The 12,905-nt window shown below is 49.0% G+C and overlaps 1 protein-coding gene across 1 annotated transcript in view; it reads right to left on the bottom strand.

Annotated features, from left to right (window-relative positions):
- The window catches only part of LOC140389565 (probable G-protein coupled receptor 149), a 103,479-nt gene extending 91,591 nt beyond the window's left edge, over positions 1-11,888 (bottom strand). The window contains exons 1-2 of the mRNA XM_072473796.1: positions 10,558-11,888; positions 7,816-8,008 (exon numbers count right to left, since the gene is read on the bottom strand). Coding sequence (XP_072329897.1) covers positions 7,816-8,008; positions 10,558-11,466 — 1,102 coding nt within the window. The 5' untranslated portion in view covers positions 11,467-11,888. The remainder of the gene's footprint in view (positions 1-7,815; positions 8,009-10,557) is intronic.
- Between the last annotated feature and the right edge of the window lie 1,017 nt (positions 11,889-12,905).

The raw sequence follows: 12,905 nt of genomic DNA, 5'->3' as shown, positions 1-12,905 counted from the left end.
ACTATATATTTTCTTTTCTTTTCATGTACTTGATAATCTGTTGAACTGCTCGCAGAAAAATACTTTTCACTGTACCTCGGTACACGTGGCAATAAACAAAATCCAATCCAATCCATGGGATATGGATGTCACTGGCAAGGCCAGCAATCCCTAATTGCCCAAGAATTGAATAGCTTGCTGAGCCGTTAAGAGCCAACCACATTGCTGTGGGCATTGAATCACATGTAGGTCAGACTGGGTAAGAATGGCAGATTTCCTTCCCCCAAGGAATGTGAGATTAGATGGGTTTTTATCACAATCAATGATAGTTTCATGATCTCCATTACTGATCAGAGACTAGCTTTCAATTTTGTCTTTTTTTTAAACTTCACAAGCTGCTCTAAGGGATTTGAACCCATGTCCCCTTTTGTGAGGGCCACGAAGAATCCAGCACGAGTTTCAAGGATACAAAGAAATAACATTTATTTACAATAACATATATATACATAACAGCAGCAACCTCACTTGCTGCTTACTCCTTCCTGCTGGTTCCAAACTGGCCAGCTTTATTTATACAGGGAGTCTGGTAATGATTTCTCCGCCCCCCTCATTGGGGAAGCTCATACTCCCACAGGATTGTGGGATAGTCATTAGCCCCCAGCCAATGATAAGCAGGCAGGTTATAACATCCCTCCCCCCCAAAGTCCAAGTAATCCACCGAAGACCCTGGCGAAGCAGGGCGTCGGACTCGTTTTTCCGCAGGCCGGACACCATTTGCACGAGGCGCTGGATCGGGCGGCGTGTAATGAGACGGAGACCGGCGCTTCCGTGATGAACGGCGTAACGGTTGTACATCCACGGCCCGTGGGCCCGAGGATTCCGCCTCTGATGCGTCCTGTGTCTCCATCTCGGAGTCAGAGTCTGCTGCCTCTGTCATCTCGGCGTCTCTATCTCCGCGTGGTTCTGTAACGACCTGCGCAGGCTTCGAGTGAGGCACCAGTGGAAGATTGTGAGGACTACCTTCCCTTGTCTCTGGTCTCGGCGGCTGTAGAAATGAGCTCCGGGGGTAGGGAATCTTTGGAAGGGATAGTCTTCTGGACTGAACATGGTCTACATGTTTGCGCTGGAGACGACCCTGGGCTTGCACCTGGTAAGATATAGGGCCCGTTTGGCGAAAGATTACGCCAGGGACCCACTGGGCACCACCATCAAAATTGCAAACGAACACTGGGTCAACGGGCGCAAACTGCCAAATCGGATATGGCGTATGCCATTCATCTTCATGAACCTCGCAAACTCCTCACTGGTGAATGGAGTGCCGTTATCCGTGACCAGCACCTCGGGGAGGCCATGTCTACTAAAAGGCAAACGCACCTTCTCAATTGTTGCGCAGGACGTTGTGTCTAGCATCTTATGCACCTCTAGCCATTTCGACTGGGCGTCGATTAATAAAAGGAACATGGATCCTTGAAAAGGGCCTGTGAAATCCGCATGCAAGCGCGCCCAAGTCCGCCCTGGCCATTCCCAGTGATGTAGGGGCGCGGCCGGCGGAAACTTCTGATGCTCCTGACAAATGGAGCAGTTTTGGGCCACCTTCTCAATGTCGGCGTCATGGCCTGGCCACCAAACAGAACTCCGGGCCAACATTTTAACTTTGGTCACACCTGGATGCCCATTGTGCAAGTCTGTTAGTATCAGCTCCTGTCCTTTTTCCGGGACGCCACAAGAGGATGCCGTCTTCCACGCTGAATTCTGACAGCTTGGAGGAAAATGCCCGCAACTCGCTTGGGAGCTGTCTATGCTGCCCACCATACAGGACTATGTGTCGAACCTTTGACAGGACTAGCTCCGTCTGGGTCCACTCACGGATCTGTGATGCCGTGACAGGCAAGGTGTCCATAAAATTTAGGGTTGCAACCACCTCACCGGTCGTGGGGGTCGACATGGGTCCGGTCGATAAAGGCAATCGGCTCAGTGCGTCGGCATTCGCTATCTGCGTTCCTGGTTTGTGCTCCCGAGAATACTCGTATGCAGCGAGCAACAAAGCCCAGTGCTGGATCCGTGCGGAAGCAATGGGCAGTATTGGCTTATCCTCGCTGAAAAGTCCCAGCAGAGTCTTATGATCAGGCACGATAGTGAAGTGGCGGCCATACACGTACTGGTGGAAGCGTTTCACCGCAAAGACCACTGCCAGGCCCTCCTTCTATATCTGCGCGTACTTTTTTTCCGCTGTAGTCAATGTGCGGGAGGCAAAAGCTATTGGCCGCTCGGCCCCATTCTCCATCTTGTGGGACAGGACGGCCCCAATACCATACAGGGATGCATCACATGTGACGAGCAAAGGCCTTCCAGGATCATAGTGGATTAGTAACCCAGGCGACGACAATTGTTGTTTTACCTGCCGGAAAGCGGTTTCTTGTGGCTGACCCCAAACCCAGGTGTGATTTTTCTTTAGCAGAAGATGCAACGGGGCCAGCGTAGTTCCCAGATTGGGGAGGAACTTCCCGTAATAGTTTACGAGGCCGAGAAAAGAACGAAGATGCGAAGTGTCAGTCGGGGCAGGGACCTGTTGAATTGCGCGCACCTTCTCTGCGACAGGGTGCAAACCTTCGCGGTCCACCCGATAACCCAGGTGGACTACTTCCTTCGCCAGAAAGACGCACTTTGTGCGACGTAAACGGACTCCAGCCTCCGAAAAGCGTCGAAGGACAGCCTCCAGATTTTCCAAATGTTTCTGCTCCGACATCCCTGTGATCAAAACGTCATCTAAGTAGACAGCGACACGTGGTAAACCTCTCAAAATGCCCTCCATAACGCATTGAAAATTGCGCAGGCAGAGTATACTCCAAAGGGCAAACGTGTATATTCATACAGGCCCCGGTGTATATTAATCGTTACATATGGTCGGGAGGCAGGGTCCAGCTCCAACTGTAGGTAGGCGTGACTCATATCTAATTTTGTGAACGAGAGTCCACCTGCAAGCTTTGCGTAGAGATCCTCTATGCGAGGCATTGGATATCGGTCGAGTCGGGAAGCCGTATTCACTGTAACTTTATAGTCGCCGCACAAGCGAGCTGTGGCATCTGGCTTCATTACAGGTACAATTGGTGCTGCCCAGTCAGCGAAACGGACGGGCCTGATAATACCCAAAGTTTCCAAACGAGTGAGCTCCCCTTCTAACTTCTCGAGCAAGGCGTAAGGCACCGGGCATGCCCGGAAATAGCGCGGCATGGCTCCTGGTTCAACTTGGATACGGGCTACGGCCCCTTTTATTTTCCCCAAACCAGGCTGGAATACATCTGGGTATCGTCCTAGCACCTCAGTCAAGCCTCCAGAAACTGTTTGGAGGATGTGCTGCCACTGCAAGTGCAAATGGCGCAACCAGTCCCGACCCAACAGGCTGGGCCCATGGCCGCGCACTACGATAAGTGGGAAACGCCCCTTCTGGCGTCCATAAACAACAGGGGTCATCGTAGTTCCTGCAATGTCTAGTGGTTCCCCCGTGTAGGTGGCCAACCTGGCCTGTGAGTCGGTTAATGTAAGGGTCTGTATACCCTGCTTGATGCGGTTGAATGTCCTCTGGGCGATCACGGAGACTGCTGCGCCAGTATCCAACTCCATCTCAAGCAGGTGACCATTGACCCGTACTGTCACCTTAATGGGAGCCACACGGGGAGCTGCCACACAATGCAGCTGCAGGCAGTCTTCCTCCGTCTCCACGTCCTCAGGAGTAGTCGCCGCAGGTTCATCCACATGGAAGGTACGGCCCCTGGGCTGGTCCCAGTTTCGGTCGGAATCACGGCGCCCCCAGGACCGGCGTCCGCGACGTGGTCGGCGCCTACAAGTCTGACACGGACATGGCCCCTCATCCATTGGTTCTGGAGAAGGCTCCCTTCGGGGAGGAATGTCCGACGGCCACTGGCGTCGATCCGGACGTCGTCTCACCCAAGGTACCGCAGGAATGCAGGGGAATGTTTTCGGACAGAAGGAGTTGTGCCGCAAGGCATGCACTTCCATTCCCTGTATCTCCTGCACTCCTCGTTCTGCGCTCTCTCGGGACAATAGTATTTGAATGGCCTGTTGAAAAGTCAATGTTGGCTGAGCTAACAACTTTCTCTGGGTGGCTGCATTGTTAATACCGCAAACCAAACGGTCGCGTAACACTTCTGACAAGGTCTCACCATAGTCACAGTACTCCGCAATCCTGCGTAGCCTGGATAGAAAATTGGCAAGGGATTCTCCTGGGGTCCTCTCAGCGGTATTAAACCGGTAACGTTGGACTATCGTGGACGGGGTTGGGTTAAAATGTTGCCCCACTATATTCACAAGTTCATCAAACGTTTTGGTGTCCGGCGCAGCTGGGTATGTAAGGCTCCTAATCACCCCAAACGTATGCGGGCCGCAGGCGGTGAGCAATATGACCACCTGGCGCTCGTTTTCAGTGATATTGTTTGCCCGGAAATAGTAAAGCATCCGTTGTGTGTACTGGTTCCAGCTTTCCAGCGCAGCATCAAAAACATCCAAACATCCGTACAGAGGCATGGTGTAATAGAAAACAACTTCCAACCTGTATCCAACAAAAATCCAGGGAGGTGGCTTCAGCAGTGTAGACAGCTATTCACTTTAACCCTCGTCGCCAGTTTTGTGAGGGCCATGAAGAATCCAGCACGAGTTTCAAGGATACAAAGAAATAACATTTATTTACAATAACATATATATACACAACAGCAGCAACCTCGCTTGCTGCTTCCTCCTTCCTGCTGGTTCCAAACTGGTCAGCTTTATTTATACTAGGAGTTTACTAATGATTTCTCCGCCCCCCTCATTGGGGAGTCTCATACTCCCACAGGATTGTGGGATTGTCATTAGTCCCCAGCCAATGGTAAGCAGGCAGGTTATAACATCCCCAAAGCATTAACTCGGTGTCTGGATTACGAGCCCAGCAACATTATTACTATGTGTGCCCTACCTTCGCAGCATATCTCACCGCACCTCTCCCCACTTTAAAAGATGAAACCTTTCAAAAGTAACTATTGGGTGACTTATCAGTAGGTGGTAGTGGTTATAAATTTAGCGGGCTCAAACTCAGTAAGGGACTCAGAAGGGGTAGGTGTGAAGATACTGTGAGTAGAAAGGCTGGGAATGGAAAGCAAAGGGGAGAGGTGCCAACCTGCTTACAAAATGTGATAACAGGGAGGAGAAAATGCTTGCGTGTGGGAAATATCATCAGAGATAATGAAGTGCTGCCTTGATGCCACCTCACAGAAGGTAAAGATCAAGCACGAAAGATCAAGCGCATGGTGTGTTTGGAAAACAACAAACAGACTGAGCCATGATGCGCATCTGTGAGAAGGAACTGATCTACCTGGCTGCTGACATGCTTCCATATGAATCGTACATATGGTAAGCAGGTTAACATTATGGCTGTGATTATGTTACTAATTCGACATGAGGCAAATACCACCCTACTTTGTCTCACCCTATCAGCATGACTGTCTATTATTTTCTCCATTGTGTCTTTAATTGACTTCCTTTAGATGCACTGATGCTATTCACCTCAGCTACTGCTTATGAAAAACAGTCTTGCATTCAGGTAGCACTTTTCACAACCATCAGATATCTCAAAGCGCTTTCAGCAAATGAATTTTGTTTTGAAGTGCATTCACTGTTGTAATATAGGAAACACGGCAGTCAGGTTCCGCAAACAGCACTGTGGTAATGACCAGATTTTTAGCTCAGTTGGCAACACAGCTGGTTCATGATGCAGAGCGCGGCCAGCAGCGTAGGTTCGATCCCCGCACCGGCTGAGGTTATTTATGAAGGCCCCACCTTCTCAACCTTGCCCCTCGCCTCAGGTTAAATCATCACCAGTCAGCCCTCCCCCTCCAAGGGGAAAGCAGGCTGCGGTCATCTGGGACTATGGCGACTTTACATTTTTACGTTGGCCAGATAATGTTTCTTGTGACCTTTACAGAGTGATCGGCAGTTGCCAGGTCATTAGTGATAGCTCCCCCCGTCCTTCTTCAAAGTAGTGTCATGGGACAGATACATCCACACAAGCAGGCAGTTGCGGCCTCATTTTCGCCTCTCATCTGACAGTTTGCACATCCAACAATGCAAACCTCCTTCAGTACAGCACTTGATTGTTTTCCTTGAGTTCTGTAGTGGGACTTGAACCCAGAACCCTCTCTGGGGATAGGTATTCAATTAAGCCATGGCTGTGCCCTCAACATCCTGACCATTCTCTGGGTAATAAAGTTTCTGCTGAATTCCCTGTTTGATTTATTTGTCTTGATTTGATTAGTCAAAGGGCTTAGGTCACAAACTCGTCATGATTTCATTACATTTGAATGTCAAGGGAACAATCTCTTAAGTGCAGCATTTGCTGGGTTTGTACTGACACAGATCATAGAATTTACAGTGCAGAAGGAGGCCATTCGGCCCATCGAGTCTGCACCGGCTCTTGGAACGAGCACCCCACCCAAGATCAACACCTTCACCCTATCCCCATAACCCAGTAACCCCACCCAACACTGAGGGCAATTTTGGACACAAAGGGCAATTTACCATGGCCAATCCACCTAACCTGCCCATCTTTGGACTGTGAGAGGAAACTGGATCACCCGGAGGAAACCCACGCAGTCACGGGGAGGATGTGCAGACTGCGCACAGACAGTGACCCAAGCCGGAATCGCACCTGGGACCCTGGAGCTGTGAAGCAATTGTGCTATCCACAATGCTACAGTGCTGTCCACAGACATGATAAATAAGGAGGATTGGTTCAATCTCTGCATCTTCCGTCTCTGAGTTTAGTTGAATTTGAGACTGATGACTGACTTAGATCATAGAATTTACAGTGCAGGAGGCCATTCGGCCCATCGAGTCTGCACCAGCTCTTGGAAAGAGCAACCTACCCAAGGTCCACACCTCCACCCTATCCCGATAACCCAGTAACCCCACCCAACACATAAGGGCAATTTTGGACACTAAGGGCAATTTAGCATGGCCAATCCACCTAACCTGCACATCTTTGGACTGTGGGAGGAAACCGGAGCACCCGGAGGAAACCCATGCAGACACGGGGAGAACGTGCAGACTCCGCACAGACAGTGACCCAAGCCGGGAATCGAACCTGGGACCCTGGGAGCTGTGAGGCAATTGTGCTAACCACAATGCTACCGTGCTGCCCCTACATCAACTGTGGATTAAGTCAGCCCTTCAACCTCTCCCAAACTCTTAACAAGTGTTACAGCCACCACTGTAAAAATGTCCTGGGACGTTTAACAATGTTAAAAACACCTGGTAAGTGTGAGTTGAGAGTGTAGTTATCAATGTTTCAAGGATGTTGTAACACTAACAATGAACTGCATTAGCCCTAATAAGAGGTTTTGTTTCAAAGATAGCATGTAGATGGAACATAGAACATACAGTGCAGAAGGAGGCCATTCGGCCCATCGAGTCTGCAACCCACCGACTTAAGCTCTCACTTCCACCCTATCCCCATAACCCAATAACCCCTCCTAACCTTTTGGACACTAAGGGCAATTTAGCATGGCCAATCCACCTAACCTGCACGTCTTTGGACTGTGGGAGGAAACCAGAGCACCCGGAGGAAACCCACGCACACACGGGGAGAACGTGCAGACTCCGCACAGACGGTGACCCAGTGGGGAATCGAACCTGGGACGTAGGCGCTGTGACGCCACAGTGATAGTCAGTTGTCTACTATGCTGCCCCCACGTAGGAGGTAGACATTTAAAAAATGATCCCTAACAAAACATTCATCGGCCCCCTGGCATTTGTATGCAGTCAGAGGTATTAAAGAATGTTTCTTACCCCTGGCTGGCTCCGAGGCGACTGCGTACACACTCTTTCTGCAGTTGATGATGCAGCCACATGGCAGGTGAATCCATCGCTCAGACAGGACAAACACTGGTGTTATGGCAGCTGCCAGCAAGGTCAGGACAAAACCCAAGGACTCGAAGGACACATTCTCAAGTTTGGTAACATGATGGATGAGCAGTTGGATCTATGAAACACAGGGAACAGTCAAGTGGTCATCCACCCACACAACATGACAATGAAGCCACAAATCTCTGAAACAAAAATTACCATGTCATAGCCATGGAAGGGAGAGTCTTTGTTCGTTTTTATATAAAATAGCGACAAATTTGAGTTTCAAAAAAATGCAACAGAAATACTGTGTGTGTTGGTAGAGAAATGAGATGCAATGTAAACTAAGTAAACTAATGGGGATGCTGAAGCAGAGAAACTCAGCACTATATGTACTGGATGTTGGCAGGACAAGTTGAAAAGGCTGTAAAGAAAACATATGGGATCCTTGACCTTTTAACCAGAGGCACAGAGTAGAAAAATAGAGAAGTTATATGCAACCTTTATAAATTGCTAGTTAGACTTCGGCTGGAGTACTGAGTGTCATTCTGAGCACCATAGTGTAGGAAGGGCATCAATTACATTGCGAGGATGCAGAGGCAATTTGCTGGATTGGTACCCGGGTCAGTGAACTCCTGTTATGCAGAGAGACTGGAGATGTTGACAGTCAGTGAACAGAGAGCAGAGATTTAATTGACAGAACTAGAGGAGGAATGAGGACATTTATTACTCCAGCCAGTTGTGACTACCTGGAATGTATTGCCTGAATGGGCAATGAAAGCAGATCCAATAACAACTTTTCAAAAGACAATGGGGCTAACACTTGAAAAGGAACTGATTGTAGAGCTATGAGGAAGTAACAGAGGGATGGAATTTCACGAGAACCATGGAATCCCCCACAATCCCTAGAATCCCTACAGTGCAGATGGAGGTCTTTCAGCCCATCGAGTCTTCACTGACCCTCTGAAAGGGTGTTGTACCTAAGCCCACTTCCCCGCCCTATCCCCATAACCCCATCTAACCTGCACATCTTTGAAATGTGGGAGGATATCGGAGTACCTGGAGGAGACCTAATCAGACACAGGGAGAATGTGCAAACTCCACACAGCCATTCACCCATGGCCAGAATTGAACCTGGGTCCCTGGCTCTGTGAAGCAGCTGTGCTCACCACGCTATCAAAGAGCTTGTGCAGTCAGGCTACTAATGCTATCTTATTCTACGAATCTGTTTTGCAAACTTAAAGTTCATTTGTCTCAAAGTATCAGGTAAATCTTTTTCCTGTACATTGTAGGAACAAAAATTGGGTATCCATTGTAATACAGCAAAGTTTTGTTTGAACATTGGACTGGAAAGATTCTGCAACTTGCGATGCCCAGCAGCCAAGACATCCGAGTTCACAGTTCTCACCCACTCGAGCTTTCAGTTTAAACTTGGTGTCACTGCACAATCTGAGGAATAAATGAATAGTGGTTTTGAAGTGACCATTGGGGGATGTATTGGATTTGTGTTAGGTACCAGCTTGCCACCGTGAAATATGCGTCAGCACCCAGGCTTTACGATAAGTTACACATGAGCCCCATTGCCTCGTGTAAGCAATAGTTCCCAGCTTAGATTGTTGTGTAATCACTTTCTGGTGTTAACCAGGCGACAGAGCATGTTGAGAGCGCAGTTAATAACACATGTACAATCTTAGGTTTTATTAATAGGGTTTTGAGTATAAGAGCAAATTACTGCGGATGCTGGAATCTGAAACCAAAGAGAAAATGCTGGAAAATCTCAACAGGTCTGGCAGCATCTGTAGGGAGAGAAAAGAGCTCACGTTTCGAGTCCAGGTGACCCTTTAACAAGGGGTCATCTGGACTCGAAACATTAGCCCTTTTCTCTCCTTACAGATCCCTCCAGAGCTGCTGAGATTTTCCAGCATTTTCTCTTTGGTCTTGAGTACAAGAATTAGGAGATCATGTTGAACTTGTATAAGACACTAGTTAGGTTCATCTGGAGACTGCGTCTGGTTCTGGGTTCCATTCTTGAGGAAGGATGTGAAAGCATTGGAGAGAGTACAGGGGAGATTCACAAAAAAGATTCCAGGCATAAGGAACAGGAGCTATGAGGATAGAATGGAGAGGTTGGGACTGTTTTCTTTGGAACTGTTTCCTTTGGAGAAAAGAAGGCTGAGAGGAGACTTGTTAGCGGTATTCAATATCCTGAAAGGTATGGACAGGGTAAATAGTGAGAAACTGTCCCCACTCAAGAGAGCATCAGGAACTAAAGGGCACCGATTCAAAATAATTGGCAGAAGGAGTAAAAGTATTTTGAGGATATGTTTTTTTCATCCAGAGGGCAGTTAGAGTCTGGAATGAACATCATGAGCTGGCGGTGGAGGTAGATTCGATTGTGGTATTCAAAAAGGAATTGGATTGGAAAGAAAGAATGTGCAGGGTTACAGGGATAAGGCAGGAGAGTGGGACTAGGTAAAATGCTCATTTAGGAAGTCAGTGTAGACTCGATGGGCCGAATGGCCTCCTTCTGCACGGTAAAGATTCTGTGATTGTGATTCTGCACACGTGTTGGTTCAATGGATTGGAAGGTTCCCCCCCCCCCCCCCCTTAGAAATAACATTCTGAGGCAAAAGACGACTTTATGTTTTAGGGTTAAGCAGGTATATTTAGATCATTTTCACTCACCATCACTGGAAGCCACAAGACGGCCTTTGTCATAGCTAAAATCAAGGAGAAGCGCTTTTGGGCGAGTTCGATTGTTGGGTTCCTGAGTTTGGAGCCCCCGCTTAGGCTATGAGGGGAATTAATCACAGTGACATCGGAGCTCCAGTTCATGTCGGTCTGCAAACACCTTAAAGTTCTGTCCACGGGGTTCTCCAAGGTGGGGAGCTTATTCGCCGGGTCCATACTGTCAGTGACTTGGTGATAACTGGGATAGAGCTGGGTCGGTTGCTGCCGCTCGGAGCAAAGCAGTTTGTAAGTGAGGGGGACAGAGAAGACGACGAGGACCACGAGGCACAGGGCGTATAAGCCAACGAGGAGTGTCACGTAAGAGCTTCTGTGGTCGACAAAGCAGCCCCAGGGTGTTGCGGTGAAAGTGCCCCACCCAAACGCAGGGAGGACGCTCATTGACAGACCAAAGAGCCAAAGAATGGCCAGGAGCCAGGTCAGGGGGACAGGGCGCTGGCTGCCTTTGTGGAGCCTGGTCCGCCTGGTTGTGTAGTAGTTGTAGGAGACGATGAGCGAGGACTTGAGAGCGCTGGAGACCCCCTGCAGCAAATAGAGGGCGGCCGACACGGTGCACACCCAGCTGGGCACCGTGCCCCTGGCCCACTGTATGGCCACGAACATGGACAACGCCAGCGCGCAGAGGAGGTCGTCCACAGAGAGCGAAGCCACGGTGAGCACCAGGAAATTCTTGTCCCTCGTCCTCAGCAGGCAAAGCAGCGAGTAAGCGCTGCCCAGGAAGATGAGGAGTGTGCAGCTGAGGGTCAGACAAAATAGGAACACATTCCCCGGTCCGCCTGCCATTGGAGTGTCCATGGTGGGACCCGTCACTCCGGGATGGCCACTGGCTGAGTAGAGTCTGTCCATGGGCTCAGAGGGCGGGGATTATCAGACATGGTGCTTCATGGCAGAGGGGGGCATGTCTATTCTTGCTTCAATAAAATCAGCTCCATACTTGCCCATCCATTAACTTGTGTGCACCATTGATTTCTCCGAGCGCTCTGCCCAGGTCGCTGTCCTTTCCCGAGTGGTGCTGAAACGCTGATCGCTTGACTCTCGCTTGGAGTTTTGTTCACACTTTAATTTATTGCTCCTACTCCGTCCCTCTCTCTCTGACCAGTTACCTCCACACAGCTGGGATGGATCCCTTACCGCTGAGTTCCCACCAACCTGGTGCTTTTTTTCCAGTTTTAAAAGAGAAAGAGAGAGAGAGAAGCGTTAACGATAGTCGACAGGGATAGTGCAGCGCCCAGTTCAGTCGGATTTCATTGGCAAGCAAACATTTACATTGGCGGAGCAGAGGGGCTGGCGGCCAGGTTTGCGTCATCGCCCAATCTACATACAATCCCAACCCAGGAAATTAGAATTCTCCCCTCCCTCTTCGCTGGCTACTGACTATTGACAGAGTTTGAGCTCGTCTCCGTCTGCATCTTAAGGAGGAGCTCACTCGCTTTGTGAGCAGGCAGCTGTTGGTTACCCGCTTTCAAAGAGCGATGCCGATCAAAGGCAAACACAGATGCAGATTGGCCCTTAATATGTGCAATGTGAATTACTTTTTTAAACAGCATTGCTCGCTTGGCGCGGATGCAGTAGGATGCAAAAAAGTGTTTGGACAGTCGCAATCCTCACTGACAGAAATGGAGAAGGGAATAAGTGCTTGCTATTTTGTAGCACCTTTCCTCGTCTCCAGACGATCCAAAGCCATGGCCATTGAGGTATTTTAAAAAAAATCGAATTAGCTCAGCCTTGATCTACTACAATGGCAGAGCAAGCTCCGAGGGCAAAATTCTTGTTTCAATGTCCCCATGGATTACTGTCACAATGGTGCAAACATTGTGGCTAATTTGTGCACAAAGTTCTCACAAACTGCAATGCCCAGATAATCTGTTTTTGTGCTGTCTGTTAAAGGATGAATTTCCCCAGGACTACAGGGGGTAACGATGGGCCGAAGGGGTTCTTCCTGTGCTGTAAAACGGCAGAACTCTGAATCTAACTCCCCTGCCCTTTGAAACAGTGCCATGGGATTTAAATATATACATATATTTTGGATATCAGAAAGATCTGTTCTGGAGAAAATAATTGCAGGTAGGGTTTCTTGGCTTTCTGTGGTTATACTAGTTTATGTCCCTTTGTTTTGCTCGCTGGTCTTTCACGATCACTGTAGCACTAGGATATGTAAGTAGGAACACACTATAGGAGTACATTATACAGCCCCTTGAGTCTCCTCCATTCTTCAGGCCTGAATTCAACCTCAAGATGTACTCTGCTCTACTTTCCTGCCCTATCTCTATATTCTTGCATTCTTC

Source organism: Scyliorhinus torazame, chromosome 14 (assembly GCF_047496885.1).
Source record: "Scyliorhinus torazame isolate Kashiwa2021f chromosome 14, sScyTor2.1, whole genome shotgun sequence".
In the NCBI taxonomy this organism is placed as follows: domain Eukaryota; kingdom Metazoa; phylum Chordata; class Chondrichthyes; order Carcharhiniformes; family Scyliorhinidae; genus Scyliorhinus; species Scyliorhinus torazame.
The sequence above is the reverse complement of the archived record's forward strand: the minus strand, read 5'-3'. Positions and strand labels throughout refer to the sequence as shown.